Raw genomic sequence first — 24,776 nt, 5'->3', positions numbered from 1 at the left:
AAAAATTAATCCTGAGATATGAACCTCACTCACAATCTGCTGATTTCTTCTCATATGTAGCGCATACAAGCTTTGGCTTCAGCGACCATCGTGAAAACGCGGCCGTCCTCTCCTGGCTGGTGGGGGCCACTTCCTCCCTAAGCTCCTTGGTAGCCCCTCCATGAGAAAACACAAAAAACCCATGTGAGATCCAAGTTCTTCCTGTCACCCCGCTGGTTGGCCTCAGGGAGGCTCGAGAATGGTTGGGCCCCTGAGAAGTGGGTTGACTTTTGTGAACCCCGGGAGTCTATTTTATACAATGTGGCCCCAAGCTACTGTTAAGAAATCCATATCAGTAAGTGGTATCATTTTTGGCAGTAAAAGAGTCTTACATTAACCACTCCATTAGTCGTGGAGTAGGGAGTTGTTTAGGGCTGGTCTTAAATGAGCTGTCGGGTGATTTAAAATTCAGCGCTCCTGGGCTGATGCGGGTGGGAGCCGCCGTGCACACCTGGGTTGCGGCACAGACGAAGGTGTCTCGTTTCCTCTCTCAGTAAAGCGTGGGGTGCAGGGAAGGACAGAGCGTGCTTGTGGAAACCGATGACTCCCCCATGCAGCCCCCACAGGGTAGTGACAGCAGCACTGGGAAGCCCCGCACTGTCCGACTGGGCGACCCCAACCCCTCTGCGCCAGCCCTGCTGGACCAGGTCCTCGTCTCCGGGTTTCCCGCTGCCCAGGAGGCCTGTGTGTCCGGTTTGGTGTGTGTCTCCTCACGGCTCTGTCGTCTTCCCGCCATGGTGTCTGAGAGGCCACTCACCGAGCAGCCCCTCCTCTCCTTCAGTCCCAGCCCGGGACCCGCCAGGGAAGGTCGTGGCTCCGGTCTGGCGGAGGCACCTTTGGTGAATGGCTGGGAAGGCCACACAGCTCTGCCTCAGAGGTGCAGGTGACCCAGTGCTGCTCCCCGCATGAGCATCACACACTGCCCTCCGCCACAGCCTTGCCGCCCCATGAGCGACCTGAAGGCCGAGCCCAGAGCCGCGTGTGGTCCCCTGTGCAGCGTTTAACAGGTGCTCCAGCTGGAATGCTTCTCTTCATTGTCCATGACAAGTTTCGTTTTAAAAGATAAGGCATTCTTACAGAAACGAAGTCTTGTTTGGGGCATTAGCTCACCATCTCTAATATATTGCCAAAAATGTCATTAATGAAACTTAATACTAGTTCTTTCCTTTAGTGAATTAAGTAGCACAATTAAGTAATATGACTAATGCTGAGAAATTGGTTTTCATGCTTTGGGGATTTGTCTCATTTCTTTAACATTATTAATAAAGGAGTAAAGCAAACACACACACACACACACACACACACAAAACAAGCAAATAAAAAAAACCCGGAACATTCGCTGAGAGCCCAATTTAGAGGCAAATGCCAGGCAATCCCATAATTTAGAAGGAACAATCGGATCTGTTGTATTTTCAAACTCGCAACTGTAAGTTTTCTTGAGTGTCTCTTCCCAAAGGTTCAGTTTCTTCTCAGCACTGCACATCTCCTGGGATTTACACCGGACAAAGGCTCCTGGGGTGGAAGGAGGGAGGGAGGGCAGGAGCTCGCTATGGCAGAGGGGCCTGTGAGGTGCTGTGTGCTGAAGCCCGGGCTTGTGTTCTCTGCGACCATGGGCGTCTGGGAGAACAGTGACCACGGATGTCACCTCTATCACCGTGCGACCGCAGCGAGGTCAACCACAGACCGTTCCTCTCAGAACCTTCCTTTTCCTTCTCATTTACCTGGAAAATCCCCACATACTTCATTACTGGGATCGTCAGTGTGGTCACACACCTAACTGTATGTGAGGATGACCACGGCAGCGGCTCCCTGCTGTGCACAGGCGCTCATGGCGGGCACCCGCCGGCACTAACCAGGTGCACAAGTGACCCCAACAGAAAACGGGTCCCCACAGCTTCCTGCCTGCTGGGTGCTTCTCAGTGCTTTTCATGCAGATTTAACTCATTTGATCGTCACATCAACCCTAGCAGGTAGGTGCTCTCCTGAGTCCATTCTGCAGATGAGGAAACCGAGGCACCACACAGCCACAGACGGCAGAGCTGGGGTTTGACCTCACAGGTCACGGGTCCAGCACCAGTGATGTTAACCTAATAGTCAGTGCAACCCTTCACAGGGGCCCTGCTAACCTCACAAGGTGCAAACCTCATCCCACATCTTATCCACATATGACCACAGGACATTAGACATTCTAACTTCAGTACTTCGCTAGAATTCCAACGTAGGCAGCTCCATTTTTGTGTGTGTATCAGACAAGGCCAGTTAGCTCGTAAACATTCCGAAAGGCGTAACAGATGCTTCTTTCTCCACACCCAGAGTTATAAGATGAATGTGACCAGATACATTGAGTTAATCCGAAAGGTAGAAGTGTGAAAATACTACTTACAGTGGTATCCTTCCAACTCTACGGATGGTGACATGAGCTGACGTGGAAACGATAGTTCTGGTGAAAGAAGGGGCTATGTTGAGAGTGCTGCCTGCACGTCGTGGGTGGCGGAGGAAACGAAACACACAGAAAAGGCAGCTGAGCTTTCCATAATTAGGCTGCAGAACTAACTTGGCTCCAGAAACTGTATTTGGTTAAATTATGAATCAGTAGACCCTAGGGTCTGTTAAAATTATTCTCTACTCATGAAAATGTGTTTATCAGACATAGCATGCCTTTCATGAGCAGCTGAAGCTTGGAGAACTTCTGATTGTGATGCTTATGCCTTGTTTTTTATTATGGCGAAAGCAGGTCTCCCGAGCCAGCTTCTCTCATATTTACTAGTCCCTAAAGTTCTAATTCTGGAGTTCACCCTCCAGTATCTCTCATATTTACTAGTCCCTGAAGGTCTAATTCTGGAGTGCACCCTCTGGTATTCAGCTGGTATCAATGATCAACAAATGTGATTTTCCCCAGAACGTCTGCAAAATGAGTGGAACCCCTAAAATCCATGCACTTTCCACACCCAAGGGGCCAGGCTTACGAAAAGCAGCAGAACAGCAGCATGCCAGGGGTGCAAAAGTCCAAGCAAACTCATCCAATGAGGTTGGCCACGCCGGGGGCTTCATGGACTCAGAGGCTGGCCATGCCAGGGGCTTTGCAGACTCGGAGGTTGGCCACGCCAGGGGCCCTTGCAGACCTGGAAGTCAGCCACGCAAGGGGCTTTGCAGACTCAGAGGTTAGCCATGCCCGGGTGCCTTTGCGGAACTGGTGCCCCTAGTTCTGAGGGGGAGTTTGCACCACTATAGAAGGTGGTCTTACCCTTAGGGAAGCCAAATGCAGGGAACTCCAAACGTAAGACTAAAGGAGGAGGAAGCCAGCAGGTGATGTGGAGCGGCAGGTGATGAAATGCCAGATAAGGAAGTGCCGGGCAGTGAGGCACCAGGTGAGGAAGCGCCAGGATGGGAGCTGATGAAACAGTGGGGGATGGGGTCAGAGGCGGCAGTGGAAGAGTCAGGAGCAGCTTTGAAGTCGGAGATCGGGAAGACGCTGGAAGGCGGCCACCATCCCAAGGCACAGGTGCAGCGTGAAAAGGGGCCAGCGACTCAGGAGGCGGTGGCCAACACAAGTCCCCACGAAACTCGGAACGCACCTCGCAGGCATCCCCTTCTCAGGTGCTGCCTGGCATCACTCACTCCTGAGACCTTGCCTGTGGTCACTCAGCGCCAGCCCCTGGAGCCACGGGTCTCCCTGAAGGGCGCTCCAAGCAAACACAGGGCCAGCCTCCGAGTGTCCTCAGAGCAGGCTGGAACTGAAATCCCCGGGAGCTCATAAGTCTGCCCCTGGTTCCACAGGTGAAGCCATGCTCGCGCCGTCTTCGCATGGAGGGCGTCGGACTCACCCAGCTGGGAGGCCTGAGCGCTGCGTTCTCAGGAGCTCTCGGGAAGCACTGAGCCGTGGCGTCAGATCACAGAAGGTCAGCAACACGGGACACCAAGGATGCTCAGAGGACTCACTGTTTCCTCACAAGCCTCCCTCCGCTCAAATCTCTAAAACCTGCTCCGGAATCCCTACTAACAAGATCCATAACAACATCCCATGAAAGCTAATTGTTTCTTAAATGTTTCTGTACTTTATAGTCACACCTATCTAATTAGAGACCTAAATTTCATGTTACAAAATAGTCAGCAACCCACACAGACGTACCTCATTTGGCTGCATGGTTTTTCTCCTAAAGGGCCTCAGCACATGTAAAAAATGGACAAAGAAATCATGGCTCCTTGAGGAGACGCCAATCACTGAGGCCGAAGGCAGAGGCGTGAGAGGGGAGTGCTAAGGCATCCGTCAGAAACCGCTGGGCTGGCTAATGAGCAGGTGGCATTTTGCCAGGGAGCCGCACCTACTCCACTGAGAGCTCTTCAATTCACACAGAAATGCATGACCCTGCCTCCTGGGCGCATCCCCCCAGAGCTTTTCCTCTGAGACCTGCAACTGGGGGGGGGTGCCAAACAGCTGTGCCTGTGTGGTGGTCCTGGGAAGCCCCCTCATCCCCCAAAGCCCCTCCGTGCTGCTGTGTCCCTCAGCCCATTGCTCAGGCCACAGGCCCCTTCCCAGGAAGAGCTTAAGGACAGGAGGCAGCACACAGCTTTTGCTCATCCATCCATCCATCCACTTATCTATCCACCCACCTTCCATCCATCCATCCACTCCTCCACTCCTCCATCCATCCACCCACCCACCCACCCATTCATCCATACATCCAATCACTCACCCACCTACACATCCACCCATCCATTCATCCATCCATCTACCTACCCATCCATTCATCCATCATCATTCATCCATCCATCCAGTCATCTATCCATCCACCCACCCACTCACCCACCCATCCATCATCATCCATCCATCCGGTCATCCATCCATCCATCCATCCATCCACTTATTTACCCACCCACCCATCCATCTACCCATCCATCCACTCATCCATGCATCCATTCATCTATGCATCCACCCACCTGTCCATCCAGTCATTCTGTCCATCCACCCACACATCCATCTATGCATCCATCCCTCCCTCCCTCCATCCATCCACCCACCCATTCATCTATCCAGTCATCCAGTCATCCATCCATCCATCCATCCACTTATCCATCCATCCACTCACCCACCCATCTACCACCCACCTATTCATCCATCCATCCACCCATCCACCCATCCATTTGTCTAGTCATCCATCTGTTCACATACCCATTCACCCACTCACCCATCCATCCATCTACCTTACATCCATTCATCCACTCATCCATCCATCCATCCATCCACCCATCTATCTACCCATTCATCCATCCACCTTCCATCCATCCATCATCCATCCATTCACTCACCCATCCATCCACCCACTCACTCATTCATCCATCCAGCCACCCATCCATCTATCCATCCATCATCATCCATCCACTCACCCACCCACACATCTACTCATCCACCCACCCACACATCCATCCAGCTACCCATCTACCCATTCATCCACCCATTCATCTATGCATCCATCCATCCACTCATCCATCTATCTGCTCATTGATGCATCCACCCACCCATCTACCCACCCATCTATCCATCCATCCATCCATCCTCCACCTACCCATCCATCCAGTCACCCAGTCATCCATCCATGCATCCACTCATCTATGCATCCATCCCTCCCTCCCTCCATCCATCCACCCACCCATTCATCTATCCAGTCATCCAGTCATCCATACACCCATCCACCTACCCCTCCATCTACCTTACATACATACATCCACTCATCCATCTATCTACCAACTCATTCATCCATCCATCCATCCACTCATCCGTCCATCTACCCATTCATCATCCTCCATTTATCTATTTATCCATCCATCCACCCACACATCCATCCATCCACTCATCCATCCAAGCATCCACTCATCCATCCAAGCATCCACTCATCCATCCAACTACCCATTCATCATCCTCCATTTATCCATTTATCCATCCATCCACCCACACATCCATCCATCCACTCACACATCCATCCATCCATCATCATCCATCCATCCATCCACCCACACATCCACTCATCCACCCTTACATTCATCCACCCACCCATCCATCCACCCACTTATCCACTATCTACTAACTCATTTATCCATCCATCCATCCATCCATCCATCCATCCATCCATCTACTCATCCGTCCAAGCATCCACTCATCCATCCATCTACCCATTCATCATCCTCCATTTATCCATTTATCCATCCATCCACCCACACATCCATCCATCCATCATCATCCATCCATCCATCATCATCCATCCATCCATCCATCCATCATCATCCATCCATCCATCCATCCACCCACCCACACATCCACTCATCCACCCTTACATTCATCCACCCACCCATCCATCCACCCACTTATCCACTATCTACTAACTCATTCATCCATCCATCATCATCCATCCATCCATCCATCCATCCACCCACCCACACATCCATTCATCCACCCCTACATTCATCCACCCACCCATCCATCCACCCACCCACCCATCCATCCACCCACCCACCCATCTACCCATTCATCCATCCATCCACTCATTTATCCATGCATTATCCATCTATCATCATCTGTCTATGACAAGAGTTAGTATTAGGTCAACTAATGGAAAAGGTGGGGCTAGATTTAAAGATTCTTCTACTACAGTAGTTCCCCAAGTTTGATTCCTGAAGAACTTCATCAAGAACTTAAGAAATGTCAATTATCAGACCCTACCCCAGACTTCCTGAATCAGAAACTCTGAGGGTGGGCCCAGCAGCCTGTGCTTTAACAAGCCCCCAAGGTGATGCATATACATGCTGTAGTTGGAGGACCACTGTTCTGTTTCATCGAATGCTTAAATCAACTAGATCCATAGCATTGCTCCCTCGAATGTCTTCTACCTTTTCACCAATGACTAAAATTCCAAAGAGAAGACCAAAACAGATGAAAATGAGCTCTATCACATAGAAGGGGGTCCAGGGAGAAGTTGCCACTGGAAAGTGCCCCTGGCCTTGTTACTGAAGATCAGGTTCAGAAGAGTATATAAAATGTCAATTCTCAAGGTCAAAGGCTACAGATTCACAGACCATATGGACAGCACACATTATCCTCCTTTACATGCAGATTAGCCTAGATAATGAAGGCTCTAGGTGACAGAAGAAATGCATAAATCTGAAATTAAAACACAGCAGCATGTTCTGGACAGCAGCAAAGATAAAATGCCTGTGGGTTGGGGGTGAATCTACAGAGGGTGAAGCTCTGCACAGCTGAATGAGGCAGCTGCTCTAAGGCCAGCCGCTGTACGCAATCCCTCAGCTGTGACCCAGCCCCGCCACTGCCCTGAGGACCTACACCAGCCGCCACATCAGTGTCCTGTTGCCATCAGCTTTTACCTGGCACGGATCCTAGCATGACCCCGGAAGGAGAAGCAGCTCCATGACCTCCCGCTGAAGAGTGTTTGGCTGCAGGTGGGGAACTCTCCTGAGGAAGTGCTTGGAATTTAAACCCGAGGTGGGGATCAGGTTTACCTTGACCTTCACCCCTACCAGAGAATGTGCACCACACACCCCTACACTCTGTGGTAGCATCATGTCAATACTGCATCATAAACCCCCCTCATGATGGTTTTACAGCCTTCAACCTAATAACTTGCCTCCACTGAGCAGTACCTCACACAGCGTGAGCAGAAAATGGGTTTGTGCTGAAGGAAGAGGCCAGTGTTAATGGGTGGTAAGTGGAGTATGATGCAGGGTCACCTCCCCTAACTAAACACTACAGGGTGCTCATAACCGAGGATATCTGGTAAGCTGGATTTGAAAGTCCTGGTGAAGCATGCAATTATCGGTAATGCAGATGTGTGGGAGGACGCACATCTCACTGCCTGTTCCAGATGAGACGATGGCCCACACCGAGCGCCCGGCTCGTACGACATTCAGTGAGCAGCCAGTGTCACTGCTGCTCTTCTGAGATAGCCTTTTTGCAATTAAAAATGCGCACATGTCTCTCGGAGCTCATGAAGAAACCCCAATCCCTAAAAACCTGGGGAATGACATCAGCCTCTGGAGCGGTTCCCACTCTGTGACTCTGACACCGAACAGCACGCAGGGGCACGCAGTGCAAGGGGGGCTTTCTCCTCCACCCCCACAGCCGATCGGAAGCCTCCCTGTGAACCTGGCATCCACGCAGCCCTTCACCATACTCAAACCCTGCAAACCCTGCACGGAAAAGCTCCACTCAAGCTTCAGAAAAAGAGCTGATTCTCTAAGAATCAGGGAGCAGACGGCATGAAAATGGTTTTGTTTTCTTTCGACCCACATACAATAAACCCAGCAGCTTTGATCATAAAAGCCCCCATTAAAAACATCTTGATTAGACCATCCCATACGATGGTGCTTATGCTGATTTAATCACTGGTTCACTCTCAGAATCCATCGGGGTGGGTAGAGAAAGAGAACCACACCCAAACCAAGCAACTGACATTTTAATCTCCCAGGCAAGTACTAGTTAGACAACTAGTAATGGCATATATGACATAACATATGGCAACATCAGGCAAAACACTTGGCAACTTACTTTTAATGATATATCATTATTTCCTCTTCACGTCAAGGAAAACGAGTTAAGGATGCCTCTCCCTTCTGCATAACACAGCCTGAGAACTCAGATGCGACCGCCTGAAAGCCACGGCCAGATGCAAGCTGTCAGCCCAGTCTCTGCTTACACCTAAAAGAATCGATCTGAACTGCTCTTCAAAGCTTATTTGAAGTAATATTTCGATTAATACTGAAAATGAACGTCCAGTCCACTCTTTACCCATACCGTCTCAAACATTTGTCTTAGGTTTAAATTGCATTTAATGAAGAAAAGAACCACCTGATTAGCCCAGGTTTTTTCATCCTCAAAACGAGCTTCCAGGTAGCTTCACCATCCCTACCCCTGGCTCTGAAACCCCAAGCTCTGAAAGCCCTTGGCTCAGATCATTCTCCATTCGCAATGCATTCTCCATTGCGAGGGCTGCGGACAGGCAGGTTGATGGGCAGATTTCAGACACACAAATGGCTCCGCATGCAGACCCAGCAACCCTGAGAGAGCCAGTGTCACCAACGTGCAGTCATTTTGACTATCCCGGGCAGCATACGATCGCCGACAGCCTCTGAAAACACACCAGCTACCAACCAGTGCCCCCCATGTCACAGCTACCACGGCTAGAAAGGAACACGAGGGCGGCTTACAAAAATCAGACGCATTTCCCCACATTTCAGCCCATGATGTCAAGCTTAAGCACAGATCACGGACGGCCAGCAGCTCCTCCTACCCGTGTGCTTGGAAACCGCATTTAATCTCTGCACCATTTCTTCCAAGGCCATCTCTTCAGTCCTCAGCCAAAACCTCATCCTCCGACACAACAAAAATGATCCTGGCAGATCCGCTTCCTCCGCACGGGGGGCGCCTGCGGGTGGGGCCGTGCGAGTGGGGAGGGGGCGCGGCGGAGGCGGGGAGGGGGCCACGGCAGCGCTTTCAGCCTGGAGCCACCGCCTCCCTGCCCAGGATTGGTTCCGCGCCACCGGGAGGGGGGCGCGCGCTGCGCCGCGGGGGGCGGGGGGCGGCTCGGCGGAAGCGGAAGCGGCGCGCGCCCGCCCCGGTGTGTCACCACCGCGGGTCACCTGGGAGTCCTGTGAGTGCACCGCCGAGGTCACCTGGGAGCCCCGCGGGTCACCGCCGAGGTCACCTGGGAGCCCCGCGGGTCACCGCCGAGGTCACCTGGGAGCCCCGCGGGTCACCGCCGCGGTCACCTGGGAGCCCCGCGGGTCACCGCCGAGGTCACCTGGGAGCCCCGCGGGTCACCGCCGCAGTCACCTGGAAGTGTCACCTGTGTCACTAGGTCACCTAGTGTATCACACAGGTCACCTAGAAATTCTTGTCACCGCCAAGGTCACCTAGAAATTCGTGTCACCGCCGAGGTCCCCTGGGAGCCCCGCGGGTGCCGCACAAGTGCCCCCGCCCTTCCCCCCGGTTCCGGGTCTCCACGCCCTCCTGGTTTGCGGGCAGCCGCGAAGCCGCGAGTGGACCGAGCGAGTGCAGCTGCCTCCGCGGGGTCGCGCCTGGCCGCCGCCTCCCTTTACCTCCGGCCGCCCCGTGGCAGGTGCAGAAGCTGCAGAGGCCGCAGCAGCCCAGCGCGCCCCTTCCGTGTGGCCGCATGCCACCCGCGCCGCGCCCAGGTAAGCAGGTCCGTGGGTCGCTGGGTCCATGCGTGGGTCCGTGGCTGGCCGGGGATGGACCAGCCCCTCCCCGCAGGGGCATTGCCTGCCCAAGGACGCAGGACCCAGTGAGGGAAGCGCGCGCTGCAGGCACGGGGCTCTCCACCCTCGCCATGGTTGGCACCAAGCCACACTGTGCACTCGACACACGCATCGACACACGCAGCGTCCTGGCTGCCACCTGCAGATTCCAGCTCGTGTCTATGCAGGGCCATGGCCGCCATCACAGGGCCATGTGCAAGAAACTTTCTGAGCTCTCCTCGCCCCAAACCGCGGCTATCCTTTTGTGGTTTGGTATTGTAGGTAACATGACCTTCCTTAAAGAAACAGTATTTCAGGCCTGTAGTCCCAGCTACTCCGGAGGCCGAGGCAGAAGCTGAGGCAGAAGCAGGAGGATCATTTGAGCCCAGAAGTTTGAGCCTGGGCAATGTAGCAAGACCCCCCCCCCACCTCACTCCCCAATCAGTTAAAAAAGAGAGAGAGAGAGAGAGAATTCCAGCAGGAAGAAGTACACATTTCCATGAATGGTTTGGGAATTCAAGCATCATATGGCTGAGGTTTGAACTACAGCTCATGCCAATAACATGTGCACATGCGCCAGCATTCCAGCGTCCAACAGAGCATGCGTGCACCATTCCAGCATCCGGCAACAATGCACCAGCATTCCAGCGTCCAACAGAGCATCCGTGTACCATTCCGGCATTTGGCAACAATGCACCAGCATTCCAGAGTCCAACAGAGCATGCGTGCACCATTCCAGCATCCGGCAACAATGCACCAGCATTCCAGCGTCCAACAGAGCATCCGTGTACCATTCCGGCATTTGGCAACAATGCACCAGCATTCCAGAGTCCAACAGGGCATGCGTGCACCATTCCAGCATCCGGTAACAATGCACCAGCATTCCAGCATCCAAAAGAGCATCCGGCAACATCCCGGTGTCCAGTGGCACATGTGCACCTGGACGTTCCAGTGTGGTGAGCTTTCAGGCACGGAGCAAGGCCAAAGGGATAAAAAGATGAAGGTGACGCAGTACTCCCCCTTATAGTGCCTACCGGCCTTATAGGCCAGACAGATCTGGAAATAAATAATTCATAATAAAAAATAATTACCGAATAAGAGGCATAATAACCAGATAGAAAGTATTGAGTAAATCTGTAAGAAATGGCTGCTTTGTTTTTGTTTTTGTTTAACATGAGAAACGTATTGAGTATCAGCAGTTTCACTTGGTTCTACAGAATCTCTTTGGAGACCAGTGAAAGGAGAACTCTGGAAAGGCCTCAGAGTGGATGGGAGCCTCTCCCTCTGTGGACAAGCGTTCCCTGGGCTGCCCAGGGTGCCTACGGCTGCACAATTGCTACCTCCTGTCTACACATGGTCTGCAAAAAGTGCCCTCAAATGGGTCTGCTCCTAACTCACTCCCTGTCAGTTCAGGGAACCTTCACCACTCCCCATCCCCCACCGCCCCCCTACCCCAACCCTGCCCCTCCAGCTTCAGGGAAAGCCTGTCATCAGGCAGAAGGGTCCTGAAATGCAGGCCCTGCCCTTTCCACTAGTCTAAGGCACAACACCCTCCCTGGTCCTCAGCCCACACGGCCCTAGGCCACACTCCCTCTGAGCACCTGCCCTCTTCTCCTGGCCGCTCTCCTGGCATGCAGGTGCCCTCCAGCCTGCCCAGCCTTGGGCTGCGTCAGGATCTACCGAGGGCTTGTTAAGCTCACACAGCTGGGCTCTGATGGCTCCTTGCTGATCCAGGAGGTCTGGGATGGGGCCCGAGGATGTGCATTTCTAGCAAAATTTCCTGGGATGTTGAATGTGCTGGTCCACACTTTGAGAAACACTGCTGAAATCTGTTGCATCTTAAAAGCAAGATGAAAGGAAAGGGCCACACCCTCTGGCCTGTCCCGCTTCTCCGATCTCCCTCTTCACCCCTTGGGCATTTCCACACATGCTATTGGCTTCTTTCCTCAACCCTGTGCCATCCACTCTGTCCCCTGGCCAATATCCTCTGACTGGCACCATGTCATGTTGGGGCACCAGAGTGGAGACCCTTGGTCTCTGTGGTCATTGGCTTTATTACTTGTCAACTTGGCTGGGCCACCGTGCCCAGATATTGGGTCAAATGCTAGGTTAGATGTCTCCGTGAAGGTATGTTTAGATGAGATTGGCACTTATATCAGTAGACTTTGAGTAAGGCGTGTGACATAACGTGGGTGGGCCTCACCCAATCTATCAAGGGGCTTGAGAGAAAAAGACAGAGGTTCCCTGAGGAAGAGGGAGCTCTGCTCCCAGACAGCCTGGACTGCAACCCAACTCTCCCCAGTCCCCAGCTGCCCCTGGACCTTCCAACACCCACAATTTCAGGAGCTGATTTGTTAAACTACGTCTCTCTCTAGCTCTGTCAAGTCTTTATTCTGCCTTAAATTATAGCACAGATGATGCCATCTTTCCATAAACATCATTTAATACTTGCCTAAAGAACGATTGTCACCATTACACCTGGCATTAGGGAGCACTAGGCGCTCCAGGTACCTGCCAGAGTGCTCCCCATGCTGTAAACTATTGGTCTTTACAGAGAGCTGGGAGAAGGCACTGTTTTTCGCATTTTACAGAATATGCAGAGAGGTTCAGCGACTTGCCCCAGGCCACACAGAGGCACAAAGATGCAGACCTGTGGTGTCTGCATCGGGGACGCCTGTAGTGTTGCGAGGGGAATGGCATCGAGTTCCCGACAGGTAGACCCAGGACACTTAGGTAAGGTCCCAAGCCGTGTGTCCCAAGGGATGGGCTTCTTTCCATCCCTGGCTCGGCCTCTCTCCCGGGAACCAGAGGCGCCCCAGGAGGGAGGCTGAAGGTAACGCGACACCTGGATACCAAACATCCTCATGGTGACCTTTCTGGATGATCAGCCACAAAGCGGAGATGAGAAATGGGAGCTGGAGCAGGCAGGGCCAGGCTCCCAGAGCCAACTCCGAGGCTAGGGGAGCAGGGCTATGGAGTGGCACAGTGGCCCCGGCCACAGAAGGGCAGGCATAGGTGTTTTCTGCACAGCCTCACTCCATGTCTTGGGAGGGGTATCAGAGAGGGTAGAGACTGGAAAAGGACTGTGAGGAAATTCACAAGCTCATTGTGACTGGGAGAGCCCCGCGGGACAACACCCAGAATGTCAGGGATGCACTGGAGCCGTGGCCCCAGAAATCTGGAAACGAACCCTCGATTCCGGACAACCAGGGCTGGCTCTGAGGTGCAGCACTGAGCAAGGCTGGTGACTCCTGCGTGCCCAGAGCTCATGCTGCAGCGGAGGTGACATGGCACCTGGGTATGTGACAGCCTCCACGCGGTGATGGGAGGGCACCTGCTGGCACCTCCCCCTCCGGGGCCAGTGTGACGTGTGAACAGGTCCCTGTGTCCCAGCAGCAAGCAGGTCCTGGTCCACACACGGACGACTGAAGGACTGCACTTCTGAAGTGGGGGACAGGGAGGGGAGGGGCAGGAGAGGAAGGAAGAGGAGGAGCTGCTGGACTTCTGACTTTTTTTATGGCTTTGCCCAGCAAGGAAGTCTGGAATTCACATTCACATAAACTATAAACGCAGAATCAGTTGATGAGGACAGTTAGTGAGGAGATGGTCTTTTGGGGATAAAATCTGGCAGGATTGCTGACCTGGACTCCGTCATCTAAAGTTCTCACACAAATGACCATTACGTTGTGATGCATGAAACAGGTAACTTAATATGTATTTTTGTCTGAGTACAAAATCCTTGTGTTCACTTTGGAAAATATAGAAAATAAAAATAAAATATACTTTAACAGCATCACCTAGAGGTCTTTATCCTTCTGATGCCTTTTTATACAAAATTGTAACAGCAATGTCTATTCTTTGTAACAAATTTTTCACTCAAACGTTTTTTCATGATGCTGCTACTCTACATGATTTTAAATAGCTGAGTGAATATTTCCTGGGATGTGTGTTTCAAATTTTAATCAGGTTTTCTAGTGATTCTTGACTGTCATAAACACTGTGGCAAAGAAACACACAGGCAAATCATTATCTCACATCCGATTGTTTCTCTGGGTTAATTTCCTACAAGTAGAGATACAGGACAAAGGGTATGGCTATTTTAAAGTTTCTGAAATCTGTACATGATTTTTATATGTGCAGTGTTATGGTAACATGCATCCACATGAGCAGACACAGGGCGCTGTGGGATTCTGCACCTTGTTCCTTGGCAGGGGTTCCCTGTCGCAGGGAGCATCATGATGGGTTCATGCCATCCTGGGGGCAGCCCGGGTATTGCTAGGATGGGTTTGTTTGGTTAAAAAACAAAAGGCAAACTCACTTAAGCTAGAGACCATTTCTGCATGGTGGGGAGACCTGCTCCTGAGGCAAGAACCACAACTCAAAGCTTGACATCAACGTGGGCAACCGTAGAACCTGGGGTGCCGGGGCCGCCTCAAGGGAACCTCGAGAGTTGTCGCCGTGGGCAGGGGCCATCCAAGGTGGGCTATGCACAGCCCCAGCTGGGCCCCCCCGCCCCCTGCAACCCTGCACTGAGGTGCACCTGCAAGTGGACGCCGTCTCCTCCCAGGCAGCCTGGTTAACCCAACCTCTCTGTTACATCGAATGTGTCAGAACCCCATCCACAGCCCTTCCAGTGGGGGCTGCAGGCCAAGCCTCTCTGAGTCCCCTGCGTCCTTGGGGTGGAATCTCTGGGGCCTGGAGCAAGTGGGTGGTTGGCGTGGCCGTGCACACTGAAGCCAGTGGAGGAGCCGCCCTGCCTCTGCCAGCTTCTGGGGGGCCAGCACTCTTGGCTGTGGCCCCACCCAGCTGCAAGCTGGTCTCCCTGTATCTCTCCCCGTCTTCCATGGACACCGGTGGTTGGATGACGGTTCCTACTCCAGGGCGACTCCATCTGAGCTCATGCATCTGCAGAGGCAGCGGCCCTACCTCCACATGAGGCCACACCCACAGGCGCTGGGGGTTAGAACTCAACACATCTTTTCAGGGGACGCAATTCTACCCACAATAGCAGGAAAGGGACCAAGACAGGCTATGGAGCAGCAACATGCAGGACTGGCTGGAGACACGGGTGCAGGGAGGTGAGTGGCCCTGGGGACCCCCTGAGGGCCCTTGCTGACAGACCTGAGGTTCCACCTGGTGCCTATCCCAGTCCCCACACAAGTCATTCCCTCCTAGCCATGCCGCGCTGTGGAGTCCTGAGCAAAGAGAGCGCTCTGAGGAGCTGCGGAGGCTCAGTGACCCTCCACCCGCTCTGATGCCAGGCCCCAGAATCCTGGCCAGGAGGAGCACGCTCAGACCCTGCCAGAGGAGGAGAAGGAATCTGCTCCATGGAGAAAGAATTCCTTCAAAAGCAACTTTAGATTCCACGAGACATGCCTGGGCCCCAGTTTGGGAGGAGGACATGAAGAGACAGCGGCATTCCCTGCTGAGAGCGGTGGAGGTGGGTGGGAGCCACGGGCCCTTTCAGAGGGGACGTCTGTGCCCAGGGCAGAGCTGAGCCAGGCGTGAGAGAAGGCTGCCATGACAGATCTGGCACCAGCCTGGAATATTCCAGAACCCCTTCGTCCACCTCCCAGAGCTCCAGGCCCAGACAGGTTCTCACCCACGGGCCCCACCCCTTCAAACATCTTTTAGCTGCTCAGAGAGGGGAAGCACACCCCGCATCTGGACAGGCCAGATGCTTGGTGAGCAGTGGGTACCAACGGGATTCTTCCTGGAAGAGCCAAAATGAAGGCAAAGATGCCTGGATTCTGGGTTCAGCAAACTACTGTGTTGAGGGCATCGGCTGCCTGGGGGGCTCCCCTTCTGCCTGTACCCTGGAGAAAGGGGCAGAGCCGGTGCACACGGGGGGCTCCTTCCTCATACCCTCTCTGGGTAGGGGTTGGGGCCTTCCCTCCCAGAGCCTGGGGGGAGGTCCCGGGAGAACGGCTAGGGAGCTGGGGCCTTCAGGGGTTCTGCTCCGGAGTTAGGCCTGTGCTTTGCCCAGCAGCCCTAAGCTGAAGGAGAGGGAGTGCCTGATTGCTGCAGTCTGGGCAAGAAGGGTCTGTCCATGCTGTCAGGTGTGAAGGCTGCACTGGCCAGGGACCAGGCCTGGGCACCAGGGATGTGGCCACCAACTGGGTCAGCTAGAAGTGAGGCCCACCCCCATGGCTGGCTCCTCACAGCACAGCAGGCCCAGCCAACACCACACAGGGACCGCAACCCACCAGCACATGCAGGCCTCTGAGGAGACAGCACCACCTCACTAGATGGAAAATCCACGTGTGTTTGTATGTGTGTGTGCACGTGTGTATGTGTATGTGCATGTGCCTGAGTGTGTGCGCATGCGTGTGTGAGCGTCTGTGCCTGCACGTGTGAGCATGTCTGCAAGCGTGTGTGCATGTGTAAGTGTGACTGTGTGCATGTGTGTGAGCATGTTTGTGCATGTGTGTGTGTGCATCTGTGCATGCACAGGTGTGAGCATGTCTGCATGAAAGTGTGTGTGTGCATGCGTGTGCGTGTCCGTGCGTGTGTGTGCATGCCTGGGTGTGAGCCCATGTGTGAGCGTGTTTGTGTGTGCATGTGTGTGTGCATGTCCCCTCGCTGTGCAACGGAGAAGCTGGCGCAGGCAGAAACTGGAGGAGGTGGGTGAGTGAGGAGCAGAGCGGGAGGGTGGGAGTGAGGGTGAATGGCCTCTCGTGGTCACAGCAAGGCAGGAGGCCCCTCTGATTCCGTACCCCAGCAGGCCATCCATCAGTGGCCTCTCCTGGGCTGGGGCGAGGACTCAGTGTCACAGGAAGCACCTTCTGGAAGGACCTGAACTAGGAGGACAGAGGGGCTCACTGAGGGTGACCGCAGCTCCCGGGAAGTAGCAGTGGGGATGCCCTCAACAGCCCAGCTGTGTGTGTGGCCACAGACATGGGAAGGAGGGCTGCAGGTCCCGGCCAGGCCATGGCAGGAAGGGCCTCGAGAGGGGTGGGCTCTGGCCTGGGCCTGGGACCCCACACCAAGCCCACAGCAGCAGGAAGGGAACGGCAGGGCCAGTCCCACCAGGCCTGACCATGTTCCCTGAGGAGGAACCAGAGCTCCTCAGATTTTAAAGGAAGACTTGAGGCCCTGTCCCCCAGCCCTGCTGCACGATTGCCCCTGGGGAACCAGGCATCTCCTCGCAGGGCCAACCGAACCCCAAGGCAGAAGACTGCTCGTGGGAAGGCAAATGCTTGCCTAAGTACAAAGCAGTGAATACCTGCAAAGATCACTCGACACTTTCAAATTAGTGCCCAGTTGTATTTTATTATAATGACAATACAATAACAGCAGAGTCACTTCATCACATTTTGTATTATTTTAAGACGTGGTATATGCAGAAAGCTTAGCAGCCTGCATCTTCAGAAGTCTTCAGGGCTCTGCCGTGTGCTCACATGGACACACGTGGAGAACAGGTGCAACGTGGAGGCATAGCAGACTCCCCTTGGTAGGAATGCATGGGAAGAGCAGGGGCAGGGAGGACCCCAACATCCCTGGAAGTGTGTGTTTCGATGCCTGGTCACTGCAGCCCAAACACTGGAGGCCCCTCAGGGGTCTCCACTTGACCTGCGGCATGGCCTGCAGTCACTCACGGTAGAACCTGGGCCCCCACGTACCACAGAGAGCCATTGGGGGCTATCCAGGAGATCCAGGGTCATCCCCGGGTCCTTCCAGCAGGGCAGCAGGAGGCTCAGGCAGGGAGGAGATGTGAGGATGGATGCAGGGGTCTGGGTGGTGCGGCCATGAGCCCAGGAATGCAGGCAGCACCTGGGGCTGGACAGGGCGAGGAAAGGATTCTTCCTGGAGCCTCCAGAAGGGACTAGCCCTGCTCACACCTTGGTGTTAGAACTTCTGGCCTCCAGAGCTGTAGACCATGAATGTGTGTGGTTAGCCAGTGTTTGCGGTGATCTGTCAACTGCAATAGGAAACTGACACAGCCCTGGACACCGAAACCCCAAAGCCCCCCTTCCCCAGAATGACGGCCTATCCCGCCCCCTTGGAGAGAAACTCCAGCATCCATCACACCCACGTTTCAATGCAACAACCAAAATGAGCAGGGGACAAGGCAGTCTGCTGGGGTTTAATGTGTCCCCCAAAGGTCGTGTGTGGGAAACCTCACCCCCAATGCTGCCGTGCTGGGACATGGAGCCTAAGAAGAGGTGACCAGGTCTGAGGACCCTGCCCTCGTGACTGGACGAGCGCTGTTTCAGTTGTGAGAGCGCGCTTGGCCCCCTCTCGGTCTCTCCGCTCTCTCGCCGGGTGAGGCCGTCTCTTGGAAAGATGCAGCTCAGGGGCCCTCACCAGATGCAGCCCCTCAATCTTGGGCTTCCAAGCCTCCAGGACCATGAGCCAACTAAACTTCCATTGTGTGTAAATTACCCAATCTGTGACACTCTGTTATAGCAGCAGAAAACAGACGAAGATACAGCCCCTGAGGGCAGGCGTCCGGGACAGAAGGCCTCTGCCCTGAAGTTACCGAGGGACCTCGGTGACACAGGCACCTCTGCTGCAGCCCGACGCGTGAGAACAGAGAGAGGGCTTTCCCCACACCTGCAGGAGGCGCTGCTGCCGTCACAGACAGCACAGGCCACGGCGTGTCCACTGTGCATCTCCCATGATGTAGACAGGCACGACCATTCAGAAAGCCTCGTGAGCCTGTGTGCACTCCAAATAGTCTAAATTCGGTTTCCAGCACCGGTGCGTTGCTGCTGTGGACACACCATGCCAGGCCACTGTGCAGCTTGGTTGTCGTGGGTGTGTGCTGCATGTGGGTTGCTACCAATAATTCACCTTTGGGTTTTGACATCCCTCTTGCCAACAGATATTCCCCCTCTGTCTATGCTAGGGGAATGAGATATTCCCTCTAATAGGGAGAAAATCTAACCTAGAAGTCAAACGCATGGAAACACGGAGAATACCTTTGAACAGCTCAGACCTAGACAGCCATGGACAGTATCCTCCTGTCCTATTGTTCTGTATGCTGCCAGGAGTTCTCCCCCCAGGATGACCCACCTCCCTCACTGCAGGAACAAAGCACACTGTGTTCTCGAGAAGGAACAGCTTCCCAGAGAGAGGAAACCCCTAAACACCGAGGCTGTGCCAGAGAGTAAGGAGAATGCGCTTGTTCTGAAACAAAGGACCCACTGATGTCACACCATGTCCGAGAAACTCTCGATGAGAGCCCCAGATGGCAGGATGTATAATATAAATATAACTGACACGCCAACTGCTGGGGCCAGAGTGGAGAGACCCGGAGGACGGGGGGTGGTGAGGGAGAATGATATGAGGGTGATCCCAGCACATTTCATTAAATTCTTTCTAAAAGAAAAACTAGAGGAAAAAAGCATATGGTATGTCTTGAACAAGCAGAATTGGTAAAAACAAGACTTTAAAAATTAAACTGGAACTTTTCAGATAAAAACCTCTAGGTTAACATTTATCCGCAATACCACTACCAGGCATTTGGGATGCGACGCTCATTCTGTGCGTACGGAAGTTTCTGGAAGAGGCGTAGCGGCCACAGGAGACCTCTGCTTTTCCTGCAGGACCCCGGTGCTCTCCGGGGGGAGGTGCAGCCGTCCTCTCGCCCAGGATTTGCTTCCACGGCAGCTTCTGTGTTCACGGTTCTCCCACGAGCCATCCAGACCCAGTGCAGGAGGGTCTCAAAGAAGTCCCCTTGAGCCTCCAGGTGCTCTTAGCCCCAAGGCAGAACCTGGAATCCCACCAGGAGGTGCCTGGCACACGTATCCCACACACGAGCAGGGCTGGGGGCATTCCAGGCCTGAGGAGCCGCATGAGGAGAGGCCCCAGGGGTAATGAAGGCACGGGAAGTAACAAACCCTAGGAGACAGCAAATGGTCCGTGCGGTCAGCCTGGGCGTGTGCCGGGCAGGTGGCCAGGAAGGAATGATGCATTTCAGGGAAATGAGGAAGGTGAGTCAGGATGCAGCCTGGTCTCGGGTGGGTCAGGGGTCAGCCTGCTGAGGCCCCAGCCCCAGCCACCCAGTCCCACCCTCGTCGGGGGCTGTGCGGGTGTCGTGTGGATGTGGCTGATTAACACCTGTGGTCAGCTGGCTCCGAATGGAGCATGTGCCCCTCCACAGTGGGCTGGGCCTCATTCAATCCCTGCATGGCCTTAAGAGAATAGGACAGGGTCCCCTGGAGAAGCGGACACCTGCCTGCAGACTGTCACATGGAAATCCTGCGTGGGTCTCCAGCCTGTGTCTGCACTACTGAGGTCAGACATGCCAGCCGCACAATTACATAAGCCAGCCCATGACACGGGGCACAGACGAACCACGCACGTCCACGCATCTCCTAAGGTTCTGCTTCTCTGAGAATGCAGCAGGCCTGATCTCGAGAGCCCAGGAAGAGCTGAAAGTCTTTATTTGTTGGCACAAGAGGCATCAGGGAAAGAGAAACACCTCAACAAACTGGCATCTGAGGAAGACTGACGGCGACGGCTGGGGAACGTCCCAGGTAAGGGAGTCAGAAGAGTTGGATGCTGAATGAAGAAATTTTAGGAAAATCTAACCAAGTTATTTTGCTTAGCTTCCCTTTGTGTATATACAACACTGATAGTAAAAATCTGAATAAGTCAAATAGGCTCTTTAAGTATAAAATAAAAACTAAGTGATAAAATTAAATTCACTTTCTTTGAGTTGCTCAAAGCATTATTCTAAATGAAATGTATGTTAATTAACTTCACAAAAGTCATCCACCAAAGCAGAATTCCCACATTAGGATACACAAGGCGGAAGAAGAGACTGCAAGGGTCACAGGTTAGAGGTAACTTAAGTTATAAAAACCCATGAAAATGAGATATTGTAATAAAAACACACACACAGAAATGTACGTAATACATGAACCATATTCTACTTCATGAACAAAAAAATCAATAAAACAAAAACCCGACTGGAATAAGACCTTGAAACAGCACGACTGGCCACGTCTATCTGGCGTCTATCTGGCGAGGAGGCGCGGCATGGAGTCCAGGGTGGAAGCCCAGCTCACGTGGCTCAGGACCCCGGGGCCTCGGCCTCTCGTCTGCAAACCAAGATTAAACTAGGGCAGTAGGATCCTAAATCTCTATCGTTCTATGAAGAAAGTGGGCCAAAAAGTCCAAAGCCTCTACAGTTGGGAGGCATCACAGCTGACTGCTGCTGACTGATGAGCACACATGTGAACTCCATTTCTGAAAATACTGCGTCCTCTGAAAGGAAACCAGGGGCCCCGGAAAATGCCAAGCATTGGCCGCCTGTGCTGCGATGGCATTTGTAAGAGCAGCCCCTGCTGAGCTGAGCGTACTGTCTGTGAGCAGCAGGGGCCGGTGGGGGAGGATTCTCCCATTTGTACAGTTCAGTTAGAGCTCTCCAGGGTCACGTCAACAGATAATGCACCATTATCCTTTGCTCTCGGGGGCGGCCTGTAAATAAGGCTCTGCACACAAAATCACAAAGCCATCACAAGAACGACACGCAGCAGCCACGGTTCCTCAGCAGCCAGGAGGTGGGCAGAAACACACACATGCTTCTAAAACATGCACCAATGGGCAGAATGTGACCAGATCTGGGTAGTGAATGCCTTCCTGGCTGTAAGTAAGGCTTGGTTTACTCGGAGCTGATGAAATCCAGAGATGTCATACGAAATGCATGTAGAGTTTGATAGGAAAACCTCATCGTGTGTCCCGGTCAGGAGAGTTTAAGGAGTGTGAGAGTGTAGACACAGCAGGCCTGGATTCCCAGTAGACCTGGCCTCAAAGTGGACAACCTCGAGGCTGGACCTGGATGCACCTAGCAGGGCGTCACCTATGTGGCCACCCTCGCTGCAGCAGCAGCAGCTGCTCCACACAGGTCTGCATCCGGCCACTGTCCCAGCAGCCTGAAAGCCGCAGCCACTGGCAGGGAGCTGTGCACTGTCCTCCAGCATCCTCTGAAAACTCTGCCTCCTCATCATCCGTGGGCCAGACGCTTCCAGCATTACTCGATTTTAACAATGAATTTTATAAATTTATAAATGCATAAATATATCAGGGGTCCTGTTATACTAGCAGTGGATCTCTTTAAACAGTGAGGTTTCAGAATGTCATTAACACTTAATTCTCAGAACAGTATTTTCATGAGCCTTTTTCAGGCCATATTTCTTGATGTTTTGGCTCTAAAAAGATGATCTGGGTATAGAACAAATGCAGGTCTTAAGTATGATATTTTTTAAAAGGTGAAACATTTTCTTTTTTTAACCTGGATCTCTGGCAAAAAGAAGCTGCTGCATTGAAATTTAGCTGCTCCCTTGACTCCAGGACCCTCCCGTCACCCCCGTGCCTGCGCCCAGGCTTTGCGGCACAGACCGGCCTCTGCGGACCAGGGATGCCCTCCCAGGCCAGCCCTACACGCACGGCTCTCGAGGAACAGCCCACGCCACGGCCTCCACACAGTTTGCCATTTTGGCTCTTTGTTAATCACGCCTCCTGGGAAAAAAGAAACTAAATCAATACTCTGACATCCAGACTTGATTTCTACGTTCCAAATACTGAAAAGAAACCAAATGAAAAGCCAGAGGGAAGAATGCCTCTGGCCCCTGGGTGCGGCATCCATCCTCCGGAACTAAATGCAACGTCTAAACGCTGGCAACCTGAGCTGACGTTTATTCTCCAGCGTTTCTGAGGATCTCCTGGATATCTGTATTTTAAAGGCACCCACATTCAAGATGTGTGTAGGTGGCCACTCTCGGACAGCAGACAAGCCCTCGATCTTAGCTTCCACATTCAAAGCTCGCAAAATGCTGAGCGCAGGGGCTCTTTTGGGGAATGGAAACAGCCTCCAGCGCAGTCTGCCTTATGGCAAAGGGGTTCAGAGTTTGGGTCCCAGAGTCACCTGCCTGGGTTCCAGTCCTAGTTATCAGGGGGTGACCTTGAGGGAGTTACTCAATCTCTCTGCCTCAGTAGCCCCATCTGTAAAATGGGGTCACAAAGTCCCCACCTTGTGGGTTATTTCGAGGATTAAATGCATATAATTGATTTGAACAGTAACCTGGCACATGGTGAGCAATAAATAAATATCAGCCAATGTCACAACGTTCAGACAATCAGAACCTGAACACAAAAATGGGCCATGGAAATAGCCACACCCAATCAGACCCACCGGGTGCGGCTCCCATGTCTCCGTTTGCTGGTAGCTTCCTGAGGGGCTGCTGGGAGCCTCTGGCTACTGCCTACGGGACCCAGGACGGAGGGCTGGGCTCCACTCATCCTGCTCTGATGCAGGTTTAGGACGTGTGAGGCCTCCTCTGTGTCAGACACTTCATGCTGGGGACCCAGCACTGAGCAATGGGACGGGGTCCCCACCTCATGAGCCCCTCACTCCTCTCCTGCTGCCTCAGACAGCTTTCCCTCGGGTCCCTGAGTCCCCAGAGAGGCTATGCCTGGGACCAGGGTCCCGGCCATGTTGCCCGTCACTCAGCAGAGCTCTGGAGGTCTGATGCATGCAAGTATCCATGTCACCAACGGCACAGCATCTACATTAAACTGTGGCTGCTGGATTCCACTACAGCTGGGACCCTGCAGCCACAGCCATCGTGACCAACTCACCCTAAACAGCATGAGTTCCCATGGCTCCCGCAGGCCCCCCAGGTGCTGGACTTGCCCCACAGATGACAGCAGGAAGGTGTAGCACACACAGCTCTAAATATTCAGGATTGCTTTTCTCTTTTCACAGCAAAGCAGCAACTAGGAGCACCTGCTATTTACACAGCAACGTGCCAAGCTCCATAAAGAGTGCAAAAAGCACCCCAGAGGTCCTGGAGCAGCTGTTCTGCACCATGGGGCAGGTTAGAGCCACTGGGGCTGAAAACACCCTGAGCCCACCCATGCCCCCTCGGGAGCCAGTCAGAGCCCGGTGGGAAGAGCCCACTGAGGGCCATGCCACAGAGGGAGGCCCGCTCCAAGCAAAGCAGTCATTCCATGCAAACCCTCCTCTGGTTCCACCCTGTGGACTCCACTAAGTCCAAAGGATAGTGAAGTTAAATGAGGAGGGAGTGAAAATGACCGCAGGTCCTCCACATCGCAATGGGAAGCAGGGCATCAACAGCACGTCAGGATGCAGCTGGCAGAAGCCGAGGGTGCTGCTCCTCGAGGTTTCAGGAAAGGGTGGTTGCCTCGGCCACTTTCCAGCCCCAGGAGGTGTCCTGGAGCAGGGAGGAGGGGTGTGGACAGGTGAGAAGGCTCAGCTGAGAAAGCCCAGGACAGTGCTTGGTGGGCAGAGCTGGGCACACTTTCTCTTCCAATGTGGCTTTGTGTGAAGCCTGGAAACAGGAGTTCCAGGGAGACAGAGCAGGCCCCAGGCTCCAGGCCACCTCCCCTCTCCTCGGGTGACAAGACAAGTACATAGCAAGTCCCAGGATGAGTGCACATTCCACAATGGCCTCACCTCACTTCGCAACATCAGGCACAAGATCAACAATAAAATGACATTCTGA

At 53.4% G+C, this 24,776-nt stretch overlaps 1 protein-coding gene across 11 annotated transcripts in view; it reads right to left on the bottom strand.

Moving 5' to 3' along the window:
* Window positions 1-24,776, bottom strand: part of MCF2L (MCF.2 cell line derived transforming sequence like) — a 215,475-nt gene that overhangs the window by 123,440 nt on the left and 67,259 nt on the right. For 4 of the 11 annotated variants that reach the window (XM_008957474.6, XM_008957475.6, XM_008957478.6 and 1 more), the window contains exon 1: window positions 10,144-10,588. The exons of 2 other annotated variants lie outside the window; for them this stretch is intronic. In XM_008957474.6, the coding sequence (XP_008955722.1) occupies window positions 10,144-10,432 (289 nt within the window). In that variant the 5' untranslated portion in view covers window positions 10,433-10,588. Of the gene's footprint in view, window positions 1-8,593; window positions 8,846-9,252; window positions 9,582-10,143; window positions 10,589-24,776 lie in introns of those variants that run through there. 5 more of the 11 variants (XM_008957489.6, XM_055097036.2, XM_008957481.4 and 2 more) reach the window with 5 other exon arrangements.

The sequence above is a fragment of the Pan paniscus genome, chromosome 14 (genome assembly GCF_029289425.2).
Source record: "Pan paniscus chromosome 14, NHGRI_mPanPan1-v2.0_pri, whole genome shotgun sequence".
Classification (NCBI taxonomy): domain Eukaryota; kingdom Metazoa; phylum Chordata; class Mammalia; order Primates; family Hominidae; genus Pan; species Pan paniscus.
This window is presented reverse-complemented; position numbering and strand designations above follow the sequence as displayed.